The 22,335-nt window shown below is 37.2% G+C and overlaps 2 protein-coding genes across 5 annotated transcripts in view; one reads left to right on the top strand and one right to left on the bottom strand.

Moving 5' to 3' along the window:
- Nucleotides 1–848: 848 nt before the first annotated feature.
- RSRC2 (arginine and serine rich coiled-coil 2) lies at nt 849–15,301 on the bottom strand. Of its 4 annotated transcripts, none has more exons than XM_054392527.1 (10): nt 15,231–15,301; nt 12,675–12,831; nt 12,068–12,111; nt 9,318–9,508; nt 8,183–8,326; nt 4,565–4,687; nt 4,385–4,464; nt 3,529–3,758; nt 1,989–2,078; nt 849–1,498 (listed from the first exon to the last, which is right to left on the bottom strand). In XM_054392527.1, exons 1-10 carry the CDS (start codon nt 15,234–15,236, stop codon nt 1,319–1,321), a joined length of 1,245 nt encoding a protein of 414 aa, XP_054248502.1. In that variant the 5' UTR covers nt 15,237–15,301; the 3' UTR covers nt 849–1,318. The 4 variants fall into 4 exon arrangements, with proteins under 4 accessions (XP_054248502.1, XP_054248501.1, XP_054248504.1 ...); XM_054392526.1 differs by having other exon boundaries at nt 3,529–3,761; XM_054392529.1 differs by lacking the exons at nt 12,675–12,831; nt 15,231–15,301 and adding an exon at nt 11,088–11,165 and having other exon boundaries at nt 9,318–9,530; nt 12,068–12,096.
- Nucleotides 15,302–15,927: 626 nt separating this feature from the next.
- The window catches only part of KNTC1 (kinetochore associated 1), a 38,494-nt gene continuing 32,086 nt past the window's right edge, over nt 15,928–22,335 (top strand). The window contains exons 1-13 of the mRNA XM_054392473.1: nt 15,928–16,059; nt 16,202–16,316; nt 16,695–16,810; nt 17,119–17,191; nt 17,793–17,870; nt 18,378–18,412; nt 18,619–18,729; nt 19,617–19,710; nt 20,037–20,089; nt 20,360–20,469; nt 21,165–21,219; nt 21,541–21,639; nt 22,230–22,273. Of these exons, the coding sequence (XP_054248448.1) occupies nt 15,928–16,059; nt 16,202–16,316; nt 16,695–16,810; nt 17,119–17,191; nt 17,793–17,870; nt 18,378–18,412; nt 18,619–18,729; nt 19,617–19,710; nt 20,037–20,089; nt 20,360–20,469; nt 21,165–21,219; nt 21,541–21,639; nt 22,230–22,273 (1,115 nt within the window). The remainder of the gene's footprint in view (nt 16,060–16,201; nt 16,317–16,694; nt 16,811–17,118; nt 17,192–17,792; nt 17,871–18,377; nt 18,413–18,618; nt 18,730–19,616; nt 19,711–20,036; nt 20,090–20,359; nt 20,470–21,164; nt 21,220–21,540; nt 21,640–22,229; nt 22,274–22,335) is intronic.

Genomic DNA, 22,335 nt, shown 5'->3' on the forward strand with positions numbered 1-22,335 from the left:
CATCTTAAGCTGCAGCAGGAAAGGAGGGGCTTGGCTGGGGGGACCTCCGGGAGGGTCAAAGGTCAGAAGGCTCTCGCCCCGCAGCGGAGCCGAACAGCAACTCCCAGCATGCAGCAGCCGCACCCGCCATGGCGGCAGCCCCGGGACCGGGTCCCAAGCGCTCTGGGAGTTGTAGGCAGCACACGGCGGGGAGCTGGCTGGGCTCTCCCCGCGCACGGCACGCCGGGAGCTCGGCTCAGCGAAGGACTGGAGAGCCCAAAATGGGCGCCGCGGAACACGCGGAACCGTCTGCGCTCTGCTCCCTTTTTCGTGTTTTTTGTTCCTCTTCAGAGGTGACGAGTAGAGAGAAAATGGATGCAACAAGATGCAGGAATATCTTTAAGTTGTCTGCAGCAAGGCACCCTTCAAACTGCATCCTGCCCTGGAAAGGAGTCATGCTCCTGGCTAGGCACTGCCTCCAGCATTTAAGGAGCTCAAGATAACGAACAACCTACCAAGAAGTTAACGCTTTACAGTACTTTTAAGTACTGAGGTATGATCAAAAGGTTCCAACATCCTGCCTGTCTACTACTGGTTTTGATTATCCTTCTCTCCTTGCTAAAATTAGCAAATATCAAATTAACCAAACAAACTAGAAGGAGAACTCATTCAGGATTCCTCATAACAAGTTGCACTCTACTGCAAACCTCTGTATTTCAGAAAAATCCTACTTCAAAAATAAGCGCAGGGAAACAAACACTATTAATGACAAAAAATTAGTTAAAAAGATGTCAAAAAAATTTTGAAAGAGCTTGGCCCAAAAGACAACTTAATTAACATAAAGACCTTAGAGAAAAAAATGTCTTTATTATCAACCAGTTTTTTTTTTTGCACTGGATTATGTGCCTATCAGCCCAGAACACTAAATAACATCTACACAACGTTTCTTTCATGTTTCAAGAATTGGAAATAACTGTACAAGGTTAAAGTACAAAAGTACACAAGACAGTGGACACGAAATATCCATGTATGAGTTTCTCCCATCTGCTGCTTGGTTTGAAAAGTAGAACTTTAACTAAAAAATACTGTCCTTCTCTAGTTCTGCCAAGTTTAATGGAAGTGGGTATAACCTGATTACAACACTAACACCAGTATCACTGATCTGATATTTACAAAAAAATTGTATTTTTAATAAATTAAAATCAATGCAACACCCATGCAAGCTAGAATGCTAGCTTTTTGGTGAACAAGGACCCAACGTTTCAAGGAGAGCCTTCCGTAGTCCCACACTTTAAAACTGTTTTTGTTTTGTTGTTTTTTGTTTTGTTTTTTAATTTTCTCAAACTGTATCCATTCCTCTCATGGAAGATGTAAACCCCAATCCCATTCCTCTTTGCGTATGAGTCTGTGATCTTGCCATTTCGTACTGTGCATCTAGATTTCTGAAAACCTCTTCCTGTTGTTTCAGCGTCTTGTAGCTCTCTTCATCCACAGAACTACAGCCAGCTTCATCCTCACTCTAGAAACCACAGAGAAGACAAACATTAGCCATGCAGGAATCTGTTTTCATACACTACAGGTGTCCTAAAAATTTACAATTTTGCTTTTCTGCTTTCAAAAGCTAATAATTAAAGTATTTGCCTTTTTTTTCTTTGATGAACATTCTAGTGTAGCTTTTCACTGTCAAGAAACAGAGAGCCCTTTGCCCAGTTCCTCTGAATTTCTAACTCATTCCAGTGTCTCCAATTAACAAAGTGGTTTCTCACACAAATACTGGTTAGTTACACTACTAGAGATTTTCACAGCTGTGTTGTTAGCCAGAAACATGATGAAATCCTAGAATCTGAATTTACTTCCAATTTAGATGCTGCTTGTGAACTTCAATGAGAAATACAATACTCCTAACCACAGGTACTATTAGGTTAACTTAGTACTTTTACTGGATAAACTACATTTTAAATAAATCCCTACACTACAATTAACAACATTAGTAACACAGAACTCTTTACCTTAATGCCCATGAGTTTTCTGAATTTGACATTTTGGTCCTTGTTTCCGAAATTTAATTTTTCCCATATTTCTGCAGACTGTGATTTATCCTGCACATACAGACACAAAAAAAAAAAAAATCAAACTAAAACCCCCACCGTTTTAGGTTAAGTTTCTATTTATATCACAATACACTAACAATCAAAAAAGCACTATTAAAAATGAACCCATTGTGTAATGCTACCACAGCTCAGGGTGAAAGGTTTCCATGTCAAGTCTGAGAGCCCTGCACATCCTCGCAGAACTTCGTGAGGAATTCTACCTCCATTCAAAATGGATGCACATCCTTTAGTTGGGCAGATTGCACTATCTCACATGAAGTTTGGAAATCATGTTAGAATTCATTAGGGAGGAATCAAATTTTATTGCAATTAATCAAGTGAAAGCACAGAACAGGAAGAACTGTTTGGAAAGCATTTAAGTTTCTTCCTCTGTCCTTTTTGCCTCCCATCAAGGCCACACGAACCAATTTCACTTCTTCACATCTTATGAAATAAACTGTGAGAAGTGAAGTGAGCTTGTTACAAAACAGATACAGAACGATAATTAATATAACATACTTCCATAGTGACACTGTGTCAAAAGGACAAAAATACAAATTATCAAGTGCCAGTTTTCCCATAGTATCAGCAGGCAAAACCTGTGCTTAAATACAGTAACTTTCTGAAAAAGCAACTGCCACAGGAACCTTTATTTGGTGTCTACACTAATAGCAAGAGCATTTATGTGACAATATAAAAATCTGAAGGCTTATTTGTATTTATAACTTTTAAGAGTCAGTAACACATTACTCCTGAAAAGCTATTAACAAATTCTGCAGACTTGTTTTCCAAGTCTGGAATTGGACAGAATACAAATGAAAAAAGTCACAGAAAGTGGTCAGTTAGTTTCCATAGCTGAGCAATCATTGTCCAGTGAAATCCTCAGTAGCAAGTGACAGGATGGCAAGAAATGGCCTCAATTTGCACCAGGGGAGGTTTAGGTTGGGTATAAGAAACTTCCTCACTGAGAGGGCTCTCAAACACTGGAACAGGCTCCCCAAGCTGGTGGTTGAAACTCCACCCCCGGAGCTGTTAAAAAGATGAAGAGATACTGTGCTGAGGGACACAATTTAGTGCCAGACTTGGTAGAGTTCAGCAATGGCTGGATTCGATCTTGAAGGTCTTTTCTAATCAGAATGATTCTATAGAAAGAGACTGCCTGAATTTGGTATGTAGTCACAAGTTGTAGGCAAACTGACAACAATAACATGAAGATCCAATTATATCCATTAAGTTTTATGGTATTAAGGGGTTTTCTGAGGCCCCTCTTTGCAACCATTTGTCATTCACTTGTTATCTTAGTCCTTTCCCTCCTGAAGTTTTACCTTCAGCTACTGTTAGTAAGGAAACTTTGTACCAGGTCTGGAATTAATTTTGCTGGAAATTATAAGAATCCTGAAACTGTCTTAAGTACAAAATCTTTCCAAACAAGCTGTATGATAGAAAAAGACAACATTACCCCCTCCTTTTTGCCTTGCCAAAGCATCTTCCGCTTTTTCTCTTGTTCAGCAAATTTCATTGGATTCACTGCAGCAGGGTTGTAATAGCTAGGAACAGCTATTCCAGTTTCTGCTAATGCTTTTGCCTGCAGTGCTGCCATTTGAGCTGCCATTGCTATCTGAGGAGTGACTTGTGTTCCTGATGCCAGGAGAGCAGCAACATTAATAACGGAACCTCCAGTGGCTGCAGCTGCTGAAAAGAAGAAAGGTAGCTTGTATCAGACAAGAAATTCAGATGTTTTTTGAGGAAACGAACAAACAAGAAAATAACCCAAACCCCCAACAAAAACACAAAACCCCCAAACACTTTCCTTCATCAGAAATAAATTGAAAAATGTCCAAATAACAAATGCACGATAAAATACAAGTCAGTTGTAAGTTAAGAAACAAGTCTCCAATAGTTTCAGAAGTACAAGTGAAACTAATGTACCTCATGCTTCTAAACACCCCTGAGTTTCAAACTCTTGCATAATGATGCATAAAGAAAGGGTCCAAAGACCATCACAAAATCATTTACCAGCCCAATATACAACATTTTCATTGTGTACTTAGTAAATGATAAGAAATTATAATAATTTTTGTTGGGGTTTTATGGTTATGTTTTGGGGTTTTTTTGGTTGGTTGATTGGATTGGTTACTTGTTTTTCAAATGTGCCCTATCTCTAGCTGTGTTTTTAAATATGGATCAAGTTAATCATTATATAGAAAAGCACACCCTGTATATCTGTTGGACAGGACTGCAACACACGGCACATAAGCCTACACATCTTCCACTCACCCTACTCTTTAGGAATTAACATAATATACATGAACTACCTGCAGCCATTTCCTGTTGCTTCTGTTTTTCAACCATTTCTTTCTCTCTCTGTTCTTGCAGTTTCTTTGCTCTTTCCAATCTAGAATTAAATACATGAAAATAAAGATATTCAGACATGCAAAATCAATAGTGGCAGCTTCGTTATGTCACATATAATTAAAATCATAACAATTTCTGACCTTCTAGCTAGTGCCTCCTGTGCATCCATAGCTGTATTTCGTCCCCGAAAGGGTGGTGGACTCGGACTGTGGCTGTGACTGCGACTGAATCTTCGGGGCTTTTCAATCCTTTTCTTTCGCTCTCTGTAACCAAATATGACAGAGTTGCACTAACAATGAAGGTACATACATACCTTAACATTACCTTTAATCATACATTAATTTGGAGAGCTCTCAAGGACAGCTTTCACAGAGATTATAATATACAGAGTAACAGTCCCATTTGCCCTTGTAACAAGACAGAGCCAAAACTGAAGGTTTCAAACTGCGAGATGTAACAGAATGTATAACTGTGAGTATTTATGTATCCACTTACTGTTTAGAATAAACAGATCTGCTCTGCATATTTTAATTCCAAAACCTGATGAGAAAACACTGTGTAATTTTCTGTAACGTCAGTTGCAAGAGATCTGTAAAATGGATCAAGCTACAGGAATGTTTTAAAACCATAAAAAGATCTTGCAGCACTATAATTATGTTAAAAATGAGCATTTTGAAGAAGTCTGACTTCAAAACTGGAACAGTACTCAGGTTAATTACTATTTGTCTCCCCTCAGTATAGTCCTCACTAAACGTGCTCTGGACAGCTGTTTGATGCTATCAAGCTAAATGGGAAAGCTGGTTTAAACACACGGGATTTGTCTTGAGTTAGCTCTTGAGGACAGTACTGTGCTGAGAACTACGGAGCATGTACAATCTGAAAAGCACCCAGCTAAAATATTTTTTTAAGCAAAAAACTACAATATTCAAGTTTGGTTATTCTTCAGTAATTTTCTCCCCATCTTGTCCCATCTAGTGGTATTTCTCTTTAACAGGTTCATCTCTTTGCCCATTGCAAGAGAGAAGGGTTTATCCCTGTTTAAGCCTCTGACATTTTAAGCAAAGTCAGAGGTACTGGAAGTGCCCAATAAAGGTTAAGTTGCAGGAGCTATCACCCACATCTTTCCCAGATTTGCCATAAACAGTAAATTGAGATGCACAAAGATTTCTGCAATTTTATACTTACTTACAATTGTTTGAGATAACAGCTAACTTGGCAACAGCCACTTTTAATAATAGACATCTTGTTTCTGTTTGTAACCTGGGTAGCATCTACAAACACCATGAAACGTAAACTGAAGTTACATTTGAGATCCTTGTTTACATGACAAATCTGGTAGAATACAAAGGAGGCAAGATTTATCTTTTCATAGAAGATGACAAGATGCAGATTCAGGCACGGGGAAGTGACAGATCTGCATTCCTGAGAAAAGATATAATGCGTGTTTCAAAGATAACTTCATTTTCCCTGTGCTGACTATTGTAGTTTGGTCTTGTCTTTAGTCTGATGCTTTATTGCACTGGTAAACATCAAGGAAATAAGTATTTGAGCTTTTGTATTTAAGTACTTGCATCTGAAACAAGCAGATGGTGTCATGTTTTCCACCTAGCATTTAATCAGAGCAATGCCATGAAAGAACTGCCAGGAAGGTCCTACATGCTTACAGAATAAGATTAGTTTAAATGCTACTGAGAACAGATCAAAGAACCATCAAGAGAAGTTCGAGTCTACTGTTTACAAATGCTTCTGTCATACCCTGTGACCTGTTAACACAATAACTAACTGTGTTTCAGGAATGAGGGAATTCATTTCACTGTTGTTTTAACAGGGTGAGTTTCCAGACCAGGTTTCTCAGGCTTGTGTTTTCCCCAAGGCTTCTCTGTAATTCTCTTTCCAAAGGTTTTATCTGAGCCCAGAACTTGACGAAGGTGTTCTAGCTACTGTTAAAAAGACTTATTCCTCACTGTTCTTCCTCTAGGCTTTGCAAGACTAAAACAGGGCTTGAAAAGAAATGGATTTTTGCAGTATGTCCATGACCATCCAACAAGGATTGTTTCCAGATGAAGAAATTCCTAAACTCTCTTACTTTTTCTTCCCACACTTGCTATTCTGTTTTAGGTAATTTAAATTTCACTTCAGAAGAAAAAAATAATTCTGGAACGTGAAGTTTTCATGGAACCATTAAACACAAAATATTCAAAGTATTCAAAATAGTAAAAGGTCAGTGCACATCATCTCTAACAACTGGAAATAACAGTGAACTGAAGCCTTACATATGATGAAGGTGGTTTAACTACCATTAAATGCAAGTAACATATATACCAGTTGAAGACCCATCTCTACTCACCCCAGCTGAAAGTGTGTGCCAAAACAAAGTAGGACACAAACCATGCAATTCAACTAGTTCTTCAGAAAGAAGTCTTCTTAACAGTTTCACAAGTGATGTTGTAGTATTACACCATGTGCTAGATTCTTAAGTCTCCAACGATCCACCGTAATTGCTGAGTAGCCATAACCAACTCCTATATCCTTCAAATACGCAATTTAAAATGTTCTAGCGAAAACACTACTAAACAAACTGAACACTGGCAATGATTTCTCAGGAGCTCTGAAAGAACACCACTTCGTATTCAAGCTACTTGTTTTACTTTAAACAAGTATGAGGGGAAAAAACACAACTGTAGTAGTCATTACACTATGTTTCAGCTTACTCATTGAGAAAATCCTCCAGGGTCTTAAGAATGCAAAGGTGACACATACAAAATACAACTGTACGCCAAAATACTGAATGATTCATCAGTATTGGAAAACAAACTTCTACACAGTGATGAAAATCTCAACTCAGCATATTCCAGGTAAGGCATAGATTGAGATATCTGCATTGGATTCTGTGTCTGCCAGACACAGAATACACCAATATGTGTCCAGCTAGTGTTTCAATCTCCACTTCTGGAATTTAATGGAAGCACCCAAGACAGGAAGAGAAGTTAACATGCTAAATATTCTCATGTTGAACTTGACAAAAAGGAGTTGGTAAACACTAACAGAATAGTACACTCATATCAGAAATAACCTATCTCTAAAATTCACCTTTGCACTACACTAATCATACCAGTTCACAGACAGGACAATATTTTTGACGTGCTTTGCAGAGCTGAGAAGCGGCTTCTGACCAGCTAGTGATTCCCAGTTAAGTCTCCCTTTTATGATACATACAAACCAGAAGAGCTAGTATCATTTAAGTAGTACTTTGCAAACCACGCTACTCCCATATGAAACACATGAAATGGTTAATTGTTAATTCTTCAGTTTTTCCCACTTAAATTTATCAATTAAATTTCCTATTAAAAGAAGTAAATTCAGTTATGGTATGAGAAGCCAAACAGACCTTGAACTGTGGTAATCACACCTTAATATTTTGAGTAGGGATTTACTTTCTTTCCACTATATCATCAAAAGTTTTAAGTGGTGCTTTTAGACCCACAAAAATCACCAGTTAAGCATTTATAACTCCTAACAGGAAATCATGGTATGGAAGGCCAAGAATGAGACACACTTAAGCTGTCTATGACAGATGTTTTTCTGTATGAATGCAAATTACCCAGTCCTTAACCCACTTAACAGCTGAGAAAACACAGAACATATTTCATTACACTGAACAGATACTAAATGCCAAACCCATCATTCTTCTGTACATCAGCCCACCACAATGTTCAGCCAAACACCACCATTAAGTGCACACGGAAATTAAGACTTACCTGCTTCTACTCCTAGTTCTGCTTTTACTTCTACTTCTATGTCTGTGCCTAGATCTTGATCTAGAACGAGATCTCACACGTCGTTTTCTCTCTCTGCTGCGAGACCGGGATTTTTTCCTATCACGACTTCTACTACGGTGACGTCTGAAACACACGTCCCAAATTCGTACATATGTTTTCATATTTAAATTAAACTTCTACTTAAGGACTTGCATACAGGTTCATCGCCACAAGGCAAAACAAACCAGGCAAGGTAGTGAGACTGCAAACTACACAGGGAAGAGTTCATGCCTCGGAACAGTTTAAATTGTAAGACTAGGAGATGAAATGGGAAAGGACCCAAACACTACCACCAGCCACAACAGAAAAGTGTTATGCAGCATTTACATACACAATCATACTCATCATCAGACCTATTTTTAGGTCATTAAAGCCTACATCTTGAAACAAACAAGTGGCCAAGACAATCTGATGCAGAAGTCTTGAAATCAAGGCAACAAGACTCTCCTCTCCCCATGGTATTCGAATACCTTAGGGAAGAGAGGCCCAAATTTCAGCTTGTGAGTTACACAGAGTCCCTTTGCATATCATTAGCTGAAGCTCATTCCTTGCTATCATGTTGACTACAGATCCCTCAGCCTTGGGCAGAGCTGGCTGCAAAGTTCTCTGGGCAGCAAGCCAAGCAATTTTCCTCCCAAGTGTGCTGTGTGGCCTATCCTACAAGGAGGCTTAGACAGCACTGCCTCTGGGTAAGCTCCTGAGCTAGGAGTTAAAAAGACAGGACATTGCTAAGGTGCATTTTCTTTCTCATCACTGACAAGTGGTAGCATTTTATACACTCCAGTCCCTAGGTGCTCTAAACTCCATATGCTAATGACAAACACAAGACAGGTACCCATATAGAGCCTGAGAGATATTTTGTATTTTTATGCAACCAATCTGAAAAAACCCAACCCACAAATAGCAGAAAATTGCACTACCTAATGAAAACTCAGCCAAGCAATATAAATGGATGCTTCAGAGTCACATTCGTTCAGTAACGTATCTGAGCTCTACTTCAGGTATCTACCTAAGTTCTAAACACTGCTTTTGCAAATGTACTTAAAAAAAGAAATGTCATGTAAAGACAACTTACCTTTCACGAGACCTGGACCTTGAATGACTCCTCCCTCTTGATGATTTTCTCTCTTTGCGTTTGTGTCTATCCTCACCATTTTCAGATGAATTTAGGCTATCTCTTCCCTTGTCAGAAGAATGTTCTTTGTCATTGTGGTCTTCAGATTTGTGCTTCTTGGAGGACTTCTCTTTGGATTCATGTCTTCTTGCCTGTTTTAAGAAGAAGTTGGTTCTTTCAGGAAAATAGTGCAACAAAGAGAGTTAGTATGGGTATCAGAAGATAAAAAATGATAAGTTGTGATGCAACATTAGTAACCTTAGGAGTGCGACTCAATCATGAGTGATGGCTATTTTACCTAATGCCACCAACTACTCAAAGTTGCAAATGTACACTATAATTTCTCCCCCTTTTCCCTCCTCCCCACTGTCTAAAAGATTTCTAAAGCATCCATCAAGGTATCTTTACAGTGTTCCCATAAGAGAGTTCACAGCATTTTAACAATAATAACTGTCATTCTCAGTTACTGTTTCCATTCCAAACATCTGTTTTTAAGCACTTGACAATTTAGGAAAACGCAGATATAGACACATTTCACATTTCTAGTGAATATTTAGTATTTGCCTAAGCCTACCACATAGAATGATACTTAATTCCATACATAGTTGCAGACAAACTATTTTGCTTTCATAACTCAACCAGTTTTCTATGCATCATTAGATAATTTTTAGAGCAAAACTCTCTGCAGTCAGCAACCTCCGGCAGTTTTTAAAAAGCAAAGTAATAAGTTACATGGCTGACATCCTGGTTTTAGTATTTAAAACCAACATGCATCACTCTGAGACCTCCCACAGAAGTTTTAAATTAAAGATATGTTACTCCACTATACTGCAGATTCTTCCTGCAGTGCCTCTTACAAAAAAGATTCCTTTTTGTAGCCGCAATGCCAAAAATACTTAGCAAGGTCAGGCCTGATTTTTGCCAGTGTTTTCCCTGGAGACTAAGTCATGACATCAACACCTTTTCTTAATATAGCCACTTTAGTTTGAAATCTTTCTAGCACAAAAGCATAGGCAGCCTATAGTTTATCTTCAAATATTTTGGTTCAACTCATAATTTGATACATTATCTTTAGACTAAAAACCAAGGGGTTTTTTGCTTACCTAAATCTGTTAACTACTCCTAAATCCTTTCTTATATTCAAAACTCTCTCTCCCAAAGGAAGCAAGTCTGAAGATGCTATAATTATCTTATACCCACTTATCCAAGCTTTACTAACTCCTTATTAGTATTTGATTATAGTTTGACTATGTAGTAAAGCTACCATCTTTTTTTATTCCTAATTTCTTGAATAATCAGTTGAAACATAAAAATACATCTGAGATTGGAGATGTTACCTGTACACTAATTTTCAGTATGCATTTACATAAGCAGTTGTTCTGATATATGTACTAAAAGGAATTACTGATATTCAGTATTTATTCTACAGACTAAGAGCTTAATCTTGTAAATGAATGAAAACAGTAAGTCTACCATAGGACATTAATCCTTATCTGTTCAGGCTGTGAAATTTAGGAATTGCTAAATAAATGGTGTAAGAGTAGACACAATAGCATGGCAAAACACAACATCATTTCAAGTGAGGATTTTTTTTGTAAACATTAAAGAGATTTTCATTTCCTTTTAAATCATGTCTTCCAGGCACACACTTACTAATAAACCACCATTATATCCCATAACGGATTTAAGATATTTTTAAGGGAAATATGAGTTTGAATGACTAATAGTTACCTTATCATGAAGTAGGCTTATAATTTTGCTATCTGAGTCTGCAGCGTCTTCAGTTCAGTCTCTTCGCGCATTAGCACGCTGAGTATGATTTATTATAGAAATGTTATCATGTGAGCTAAACAAGATATTCAATTTCACAAAAACTCTCCTAGATTATTTTTCCTTTTTTTTTTTTTCCTCCTCGTTTTTTAAACAGAGCTTCCATTGGAATGGGGGAAAGGAGAATTTCCTGATCGAGGTTTAAAGTTAAAAAAAGTCCCTCATCTGACTCAGGCTGCTATTGCCCCACATGACTTAAGCTTCTTTGTGATTATTTTGATGTTCCTGGGTTTGCTTGTTATCTCTTCTCTGGTGTTTATGCCAGTTATTTTCAAGGTACTACTGATGCTGTCTCTTCTCACTTTCCTATATAAACATATATTTATTTATTTAAAAGAGAGGCAGCCCTCAGAAACTTTTGCTGCTACTGTCACGTTTCCAGCTGATTCAGCTTGCTTGTCAAGCTATGACAATCTTTACAATTAAGGGATGCAATAGCAGAACTCAGTCAGGTGGGGAATTACTTTTAATATACTTAAGTAGATGGGTATGTAGCATTGAAAAGTCCTGAACATCGCCCAGGAATAAAGCCACCCAAGGCTTTTGGTTAATGGAAGCTCTGTGAAAGTCATCAAGAACACCATTCTACTTCTCCACATGAATTCTCTTTTGGCTGTTTCCACACAGAAAAAAAGAAAAGAAAAAAATTAAGTTACTAGTCTCTGAAAGCATTTTTCTATACAACTATTACCTTGTCAACATGATGGCTGCAATCATGCTTCACTATGAAAGATCTCCATATACATTTTTAAGCTTAAAGTTTCCAATTTCTTGTACTTACCATAAAGTCATTTCTAAAGGTTTACACATGTGCATAACTACAAGATACTTTTTAAAAGATGTATTGTACAATTACCTAAACGCTACAAAGTATTAATTACCTCTTTGCTTCTGCTCCGGCTTCTGTGTTTTCTTCCTTCAGTATCTGGAGAAGAAAACATTTATTGTTATTTACCAAGTCAAAGAGATCAGCAGGCTATGATCTTTCTAGTTCCTTTCAGTTATTCCACCCCTCAAACTCAAGAATAAACAACATTATTTGAAGATCTACAGCAGAAAGTAAACTCCACCTGTTATTCCCAGTTCTTTGCTTGTATTTAAGTTCTGACAGTGAAAAATCAGCTCACGTCAGACTTCAGTCACATTCTTCAACAAGGTAACCTTATTTTTGTTTCAACCACACAACAGTGTCCCAGTCTAAGCACATCTGATTAAAATGAAGACAAAGTAGTATGCTTTTCTGTTTGGTGTTGTCATATCACTCCTGTCCAATCCCCTGAACACTGACAAGACCTTTTTCCTTAGCACTTCTGTCATTAAAATCACTAAGTTTCAAACCCAAAACTATAAGCTTCAATTTTTCCCCAATTACAAGAAGTTCCTAGGGCTAAGTCTGTAATTTTTTCCAAAACAACTTTAAAAGGTTTCAGATCTTTAAGCATGCACCAGAACACTAGAGTAAGCACTTTGCTAATCTGAAGACCATACCTGACTTTCGTCTCCTTTCCCTTGACCGTGATCGTGATCTTGAGTAATGATGCTTTGATGTTCTAGGAGAACCAGAGGCATCTGATTGTTCCTTTTTCTTCTCTCTTTCTGGAGAGGACTTTTCTGGGGCTACTCCATCTCGTTCTGTATCGCTACCCTGCACATGAAGGCGTAAACTTTAAAACCAACCTTAAGACTGCAAAACAATTATCTCTTAATGTTTACATGACTAAGATTACTTGAGGTCAACACTATCCTGACAGATCTAAGTCACTTCACAAGCTAACGCATTGCTGATGCACAACACAAAATCCCCATAGAACGAAGTTTGAAGAAAAAATAATTACCTATTTTGTATTGAGTGTTGGTGAACTTTTTAATAAGGAAAATCCTCATAACAGTACCTCTGTGCAAAAAAGTGTATTTTTGTGAGATTACATACAGGTCACACCCACCTGTCCCAACAATTTCTGTATCATATTCTTCTTGGATGACAAAAAGCAAGCTGTTCCAAACCCTTCTAAGCCCTGACCTAGGAGAACTCAACTCAGAAACTTACCTTCTGGAAATCAGTCAAGACTACTTAGTGATTCAGTGCTAGAAGTAAACATGTACAACCAGTGTAATAATCTGGCCCAGAAATGCTCTTTGCAAAGACGATTTATTGACGCAGCGGAGGACTTTAATTTGCATGGGTTTCTACCAGCTGCAGTTATTTGCAAACTGAACAAGACATGTGAAAACCTCTCAAATACTGATTTTTATTCATTAGTTTGAAAATAAAGCTGCTAATTTTGCTTAAACCAGACAGTCTTTAACATATTGTGTATTAATGGTAGTTTTTCACAACACACTACAGGTAAATCTTCAAATGTACGTTTCAGCTAGTGCTCTTTAATCTGCCCAATTCTTTACTAATTTGCATCTGCACAAAGATACGTTTAAGAGCAAGAGATAAAGCAGCTATTCTCCATGCATACAGGCTACATCAATAGCTAGTTCAAAACACACCAACATATAACCAAGAGCACTGACTGCTTAAAATCACATCTGCAGCAGAGCTTTGATCACTACTGATACACCATCCACATTCTGAAAATTTTAGAGCATTAAATAGAGTAGGAACTGACTCCCCTATTCGTGATCTTCACCAACACAAGCCTTGGCATTCTACATCTATCACCTGTTTACCTACACTTCTCCCACTTTTACTAAGACACTCCCTTCTTCATCCATTTTCACAAGACTCAGCTAAAAGCTTGAAAGGAATTTTGAGGTTCCTATAAATTCACGCTTAGAAGTTACTGGAGAAGCATAAAGAGATTACCAGCTAATAGTCAGTGTTAACTAGGTTTTTAAACTGAAATTGAGCCCAGTGCCACATTTTCCAAGGCTACCAGTCTCATTATTTATACGCACTGCTGCTCATTAGTGTCCCTCTGCACTACACCTTAGAGGAATCCACCAGCTCTATAGAAACACATCCAGAAAAGCCTGACAGACTTTAGGAGGAGCAATAATCTCGTTGAAGTACATATGGATTGGGCACAAACTGCTTCATTGAACAAGCCCTCTTCTACTACTTTAGAGGAACCCCAAAGGTAACGCCTGCAATTTAGATGCAAAATTTACGAGTCTATAATGCTTCAAGTTCCTTTACAAAGTAAGCTAACCTTATTCTTAAGAATTTATATACGCCGAAAAGCATCATTTAAAAAATATAATTTTCTTCAAAAGTTTATGTTCCTCTTGTTCTGTTTCACCACCGGTCAGATGTTTAAGTACTTTATATGACTAAACACCACAAAGTACTTAAAGTCTTTGGATGTTTTTACACTCACGACTAACTTCAGGTAAAAAAAAAAAAAAATAAAAATCAGCCACATCAGGTTTGATAACTACTCTTACTGGTTCTTCAACTCAATTAGGGGACAAACTTCTATATAAATACAGCTACACTCTTCAACTGTGTATTAACATAAACGGCAGTGAAAACTACTGCAGAGACATTTCCTATTGATATTAACTAAAAAAAAAACAAAAAAAAAAAAACAGTAGAATGTGGGCAAGAAGACGCTGAAAATATCAGGCCTGTGACCAGACACAAAATAAAATAACGCAGCAGGAAAGGCTACAAGAACGAAAACTGAACATGGACAGCCCAACCGCCAAATTGATCCCCTCCCTCCTCTTTTCCCAGGGAATCTCTGCCCTCAGCCCTCCGAGAAACGCCTGCTCCTAGTCACTTGTTTCGTCAACCAAGAAACGATACAGCTTTGGACGCAAGGCCCCTTCGTTTCTCTACGAGCCTAGATTACTGAAACAGAAACTTCTGGAAACAGGCAAAGAAGTAATGGGTGATAAGCGGCCACCTCCTCCCCGAGGCCCATCATGGCGCCGGCAAGCGAAGGAGCGGCGGACGCCATTTTGTCTCTCCGCGCACACGGCTTCCCGAACCATCCCTCCCCATCTCACACACTCTTTCCTCTCGCCCCACAGGAGCCCTCTTTCCAAATAGTCTCCCTCCTAACATATCGGCGGCCAAATACTACTTACCGCCATGACCGAGCGCCCGGCAAGTCGCTACCTTCAACGGCTCCTCACAAGGAGCTCAAGCACCGTCAGCAGCCCCGGCCGTAGCGCTCACGAACCGCGGCAACACACCCCACCCTCCCTCTCCCTCCAGGCGCCCGGATGTAACCAGGGGCGGAGACAGACAGCGGAGCAAGGGAGCCGCGGTGCTTTCTGGGGGTGAGAGCAAGAATTAGGTGGTGTCTTAGCAACGGCGCCTTTCGGGTTTGGAAGAAGTTTGGTCCACGGTGCGCCCCGTAGCGCCGCGGCGGGCTCCCGCCAATTTGAAAGCCTGGGGCGGCTACGGCAGCGCTGAGTTTGTTACCGGCCTCCAGGCCTATGGTGAGGAAATGAGAGGGCGGCTCACGATCCCAGTGGGCAGGACTGGGGGTCCGCTACGGGGTAGGGAGGGCTCTCTGGCACTGGATTTCGTACACCCTCCGGCGCGAATCCTGTGCCCACCAAGCTGCGTTCAGTTAGACCCGCTGAGGACATCAGCTTGGAGCCACATTGCTCCAGACTTTGTCTTTTCTGAAAACACATTCGCCTTTAGGAGATTTACTGTACTATCTTACTTCCTAATCATGATAGCATCATAAAATCAACAATTTGCATGTGGTCCTGTACCGTTTCCAAAGGTCTACTTTACTGTCTATCCCTTAAATGTTTATCATAGGTAAATATGTGGAATGATATTGAACTTCTTGCAAGTGACGACACAGGGAATGAGCAGCTCGCTGTAGGTCTAGGACACGAATGTGGAACAGCATTGTACCAAGTAGATACACTACTTCAAATCACATCTTCAGAAAAGGTAGAGTTCTTCAAAGCTGTGTTGTTCTTTCTCTTAATAATTATCAGTGTCTTATCACAGGATTATCACAATAATTACCAGGACTTTATCATATTCTCTGCAGTGTCTAAATTATTATATGTAACAACCTTTTTCTTGTTAGGTCTCTGTTAATCCACAGCTCTATGCATGCAGTTCGAGGGATGGCACTATTATTGTTGTTGACAGATCAGTGACACTTCTTGACAATACTTCTCTTCAGATGCACATTCAGTTTGGTAAGTTAATTTCTTTAGAATTCCACTATAACTTAAAAATTACTTTTAAAATACATTAGGTTTGTATAGGAAAATACAATATCTTGCATATTTAACTAGCCTGTAAAAGGAAGTGTAATAATAAATACCTAAGTAATACAAAGTGAGTGCTGCTTCTCTATATAATTAAGTATATTTGTACAGCTTAATTGACTGAAAGAGGAATTAACGGATATGAAAACCACTCCGTGTGATGTTTACTGTAGTTTGTTTAATCAAAATTAATAATTTTGAAGAAATCTTTGACACTGCATTGTCCGATTCCTGCCTTTCAAATAAGAATGTCTATTGACAAAAAATAAATCTTAATATTTCACATTTTGCCATGGAACTTTTCAGATACTAATGTGGATGTAGTTGGTATGTGTCAAGAAAAACAGTTTCTTGTGGTTGGTGAGAGAAGTGGCAATTTCCATCTTATTCACATACCATCAAAGCAAACCTTGCTAACTAAGGTACAGTAATTTATATATTCTGATTTTCTTGAAAACATTTTGTTCTCAGAAGTCCTTGAGCATTTGTTACCAAATACCAAAATATAAACAAACAGACTGATTAAAGGGACACTTTTTGTTCCCATAAGTAACAAATAAGCAAGTTATATCTAGGAATGGCATGTGTAAACAAGAACCAGTTCTCCATGAGAGAAAAAAAGTTTAAAGTTTGAACTGATGATCAGTATTTCCAATTTTATTGTATTTTTTTCAAACAAAACAAAATACAGAATAACAGTTTAAGAATCATTATGCTGATTACATTTTAGGTTTTGATTGAAAAATCTTCAAGTGAAAAGACTTATTTACATCTGTTTATTGAAAAAGATAACGCAGATGCAGGTAAGAATTTGATATTTACTTTTTTCCCACCTTGTCTCAGTTTTTGTGATTTTGTTCCCCTTTAATATCATTCAGAGAAAGAGAATATGAAATAATCAGATAGAGCTTTACTTTGCATTGTACACATTAAATGCACTCTTCCTAATGTGTTTCTGTAAAGATATTTAATTCTTGTTATTTTACAAATGTCATAGAAAATAAATAGTCAGAACTCAGTATTTTTTTCTTTTAAGGTTATGCTAAATGTATGAAAATGCTCAAAAAGGAAAGATCTCTTCTTCTTCTATCAGACTGAGATTTTAGCAGTTCCTGTTCTTCCATAAACTCATAGTCTCGTTCTGTCACAATATAATGTATTTAAATGTAGTTTTATTGTGAAAATGGAATTTGCAGTCTGATGGATACATACGAAAATCATTATTTTAAACAAAATTTCAAAATGTACAAACTTAATCTATCCTTCATAGATGGTGACAACATTTTTGTTTAAAAATAGTCTCATCCATAGGTCAGATTTTTTGTCAGTTATTTCACCCTCTTATTTAGCTGTTTCCTTGAATACTTAAGTTTGAAATATTGCATTGGATTTTTTTTTTTTTAGGTATTTATCATATGTTCATTCTCACAAAAAATGGATTCTTCTGCGTTATGTGTCTTCCACTTCGTAAAACACAGGAAGGTAGGATGATCTACAAAGCACCTGAGATTTCCATTTGAGCAGGAAAAGCTGTATTTAAAAAAGCTTTTCCATGGATATTTCTAATAGGAATAAAATATTGAGTGGGGATTTTCTATGTAATCTTATTTTGGTTTTAAAGGGAAACTGGTACACAACTAGTTCTATAATAAAATCAGTTTTGCATTCTTCCAATAAGTGCTTTATCTTGTGTTTCTCTGAGTCACTGCTGTAGAGAGAGTACTGAGTGCTATTGAAGCAGGATTTCATGCTGTACTGAAGAGTATTGGGAATAAAGTTTTAATGCTGGATATTTATTAGTTAATTTTCTGTAACTCAGTACTGTGATCAACAGAAATAGACTCTGTCAAAGATCCTGGGTAAAGTGTTTGTCAGCATAGTCAGGTTGGGATTAAACTATTCTTTATGACATTTAGTAACTTTTTAAAATTCTGGAAAACCTTACTTAATACTGATTACTGATTTTTATTTTCTTGGTTTTTGATGTAGCCATTGGCAAGATGGATATGACTACAGCAAAGGAAGTAAGAAACACCTGCTAACTTGTAACAAAACTTTGCTCTCAACATTTCATTGACTACTTACCAGTTTATTATTGAAACTCATAATTGTGTTTATTACTATTTCTGTACGTGTAATTAAGCAATTCAAGGTTTTATCCACTGATTGTATAAACAACTTTTTTTGGTTCCCATTTTGTATGTATTCCCTTCATCTTCCGCCCCCCAAGTTACAAGGACAGATAAAGACAGCTTTCATCTCCACAGAAGAGTATCACAACCTTGGCTGTCAGAATTTTGTGATAAGTAACTCAGTGAACAAAATCCACTTAATAGTTGGGGTAAGTACCAAGAATGTATTCATAACGATTTTGTGTGACCAGTGATGGTGTTTTTTGATCTAGCTGGTAGAAAAAGATCATAAACTTTTTGCACTAAGGTTTTTTGTCTTTTATTTCCTTCACTGTAAATTTAAAGGTTATCAGTTGTGCAGCCTGTCCATAGTTTCTCTTGTGAGGAAAAAAAAGTGCTGCCATTGCAGAACTTACTCTCTTTTGATGGGAGGAAAAATGTTTTCACCCTGGCTGCATGACCTTAGTAAATCACTATAGTTCCTGTACAGACGAGTCTGTTTATAGTCTCAGCATTGAGCTCAGAGACAAACGCAAAACTGACAAGGGTCTTTCAATCAGGTTCATGTTCAACAAAAGCTTGCCAAAGTAAAAATCAAGGTCCAAATGCAACAAAGCCTTTAAGTGTGAATGAAGTACAGCAGCTAATTAAAAAAAAATGCAGAGAGAGAAGCATATTTTGAAATGTTATTTTGAACTAGAAACAAATTTTCCAAGTTCACTGACTGAAACGTGTTTAATACAGTGCATTTTTTTTCAGTAGATTCAGTGTAGGTTTCATTCAGGCTTTTATGTTCTATGAGAATGGAAAGGGAGGGGATATTTTGAACTCTGTAGTGTTTTTTTAGAAAACCCAAAACTATGTGGGGATGGTGACTGTAACAATTACTGTAGTAAAGGCTAGTCTTGAAAGGAGAGAGAGAAAAAGCTGAATTAAAAATAAAGAAATAAATGTATTTTTCTGCATGTCAACATTCACCAGCAATAGGTTAAGTTAGTTCTGCAGCTTTCCAGTTTAAAGATCAGTTGTAGAAGCATACCTGTCAATGGCCAGCTTGCTAATGTATAACCCTATTTTACTTTGACTTTACTAACAGGGTAAAGGCGATTATGTACTCTCCAAATGGGAGGTGGACACTGCCAACAACCTGGTGTCTATTCAAAGTTTTGCTGATTCAAGTCTGATCAAAGGTAAAGAAGAGGTTTTTCTCTTTTTATAAGGAAATCTAGTGTAGGATTCACATACAATAGCATAAAATACTAAGACATTTTCAGTTATTTCATCAGTTTTAGTAAACAGACATATATCAAATAGAACACTTCTTGTAAAATGCCTATTTCAAAATTGTTGAGTTTTACTTAGAAGTATAAATCACAATTATGTTTCAGCTAAACGTCACAGTCCTAGGAAGTTCCATGAAGTTGAACATTTGAGGGTTCTAATACTTGCTTGCACGTTTTAACATGTTTTTGATTCAATACATTTCTCAAGAAAAAAATTTATCGATATTTTCTAGATGCAGTGAAACTTCACGTTCTTGACAATCTGCTATTTGTTTTAGACACAGAGGTATGTGTTATGATTTGTCTTAGACTTCATTTTACAATGTTCTTGAACCAGCTTCTAAATGTATTTATTTTTACATTAATAGTTTTAAAATGTTTTCACCAAAAAATGGTTTATATCTGCAGAGGATCTTGATCTTACTGTGTCTTTTTATTCTATCCCTAGTCATTATGTAAGTTATGAAACATTAATATTCTTCTTTAAAAAGGCAAATAATGTCTTCCATGAAGAAAATATTAAATCCGTATCTGGTTTTATTTGGTTTTAATCTAGAATATTTTAAGCATGTGGGACGTCTGTTCTCTTACTTTAATTTGGGATTGGCCTTCAGTACATATTGAAGAATTTCTGCTAAGTACAGAGTCAGATTCTCCAGTTACGTGGTAAGTAAAGCATTAGAGCACTAATTCTGAAAAGCTGTCTGTCATCAAAGGAAATCTGCCATAAACACTTGATTTTTTTTTTTTTTAGTGAACTTTTAGAAATCTTTGTTGAAATCTTTCTAGTCGGTAGGACAAAATAATTGGCCTGTATGTATCCTTAGCTGTGTGTCATAGAAAAGAAAACTTTGGTGCTTTCTGCTTTTTCTTGGTTTATCTGTTGTTACTGCTAATAGATCTGATTTGTAAGCTGTATCATGTAGGAAATGCTTGGCCAAAATAAGGTGTATAGTATGGGTTATGAGTCTGATGTTACAACAAAGTTAGACTGTCTTTTGAATAGATAAATGGTAATATCTTGATTCTGCAGATGGAGAAGCATCTGGAGATGTATGCGTTGGTTAAAATGCAAAATTTTAATGACAGTTAAGATAAGACAAAACCCTTGTTTCTTTCCATTGTACTGTGCCAGTTAAAAAAAAAATTAATCAAATTAATTTGAAAAACTTTAAAATGTCAGAATTTAAATGTATGTCCTATACATACTAAACCACTGTTATTCTAGGTACACTGAAGGGTTTTAAAATGTACCAGTTTCCACAGAAAACTAAATTTTCTGGAAGTCAGGAGCAAGAATGTTTCAGGTTTAATGTAATATTTATACAGTGTATTTTTTTTTTCCCTTTCTTGTTTTGTAGGCAAGGGCTTGCCAATGTTAAAATGATAGTCATGACAGCACCAGATAACAAACAGGTATAATCTCTTTATCTGTGTTCTGTTCCTCAGTTGTTATGCAGTCACTCACAGAAAGAAAGAGGAGGGGGGGAAAAAAGGGAGATGATTAAATATTTGGAGCAGATAGAATTCTTGGAAGCCCAAAGTCAAAACTGAAATGTGACAATCTATATATTAAGATATAATAAGCAAGAGACTATTGCCATGTCTTATGGTGCTGACCAGGGCAAGCTGCCCTGCTGTGTTTGGGTTTTCTATGGATTGTTTGGAGTAGAAGTGAGTCTGCAAACATCACTCTGTCTCTTCTGACATGTTTGTTTGTTTTTCCTTTTTTTCTAGATGAGAAGTCTAATGGTATTTGCGTTGCCCACTCTGCAACCACTCTATTCTTTGGAAGTATCTGCTGTTTCTTCACTTGTTCTAAGTGGGATTGGCACGGTGTGTTTAGATAATTTGTTGTTCTTCTTTGAAGAAACATGTTGCCTTAATAGGTTTAATTATTAAAGAGGGTACAGTATTATTCCTGTTAGATTAGAACCAATTTGTGTTAGAAACCTGTCAGAAACTGTAAAAAGAGAGATTAAAGGATGGCCCCGAAGGATGGAGAAAAAGACACAATATATAGCAAATTGAAAAGGGTAATACTAATGCCAGTTCTTCTTGCTGCCACTACAGCTAAAAGCTATGTGAAGTTTTACCTTCTCCTAGCATAAAAAAATGCTCTGGATTTATTTAGGGTTTTTAAATTTAGGTGAGAGAAATACTTCTACTGTTTAAACTGCTTCCTTAGAAAGACTTTGGCAAAAAGTCTAAAAAGAATGAGTTTATTCTGCACAGTTAAGGCCCTCAGAAATTTTAGACAGAAACTATCCAGGAAATATGATAAGCATTTTAAAAAGCTCAACAAACTTATCTGAGAGAAAACCATTAGATCTTTTCTAGATTAAGAAACACCATGCATTTCAGTTGTGCTTTTTTATGACTGCTTTCCCTTACCACCTAATGATGTCTGTTACTGCATTCTACAGGATACAATATACTTCTTGGAAGGAATTCATGAAAACCATCAGATGTAAGATGTTTTGTTTCTTACTAGATCATTAATACATAAAAATGGCAGATGACTTCTACATA

The sequence above is a fragment of the Indicator indicator genome, chromosome 26 (assembly GCF_027791375.1).
Source record: "Indicator indicator isolate 239-I01 chromosome 26, UM_Iind_1.1, whole genome shotgun sequence".
In the NCBI taxonomy this organism is placed as follows: domain Eukaryota; kingdom Metazoa; phylum Chordata; class Aves; order Piciformes; family Indicatoridae; genus Indicator; species Indicator indicator.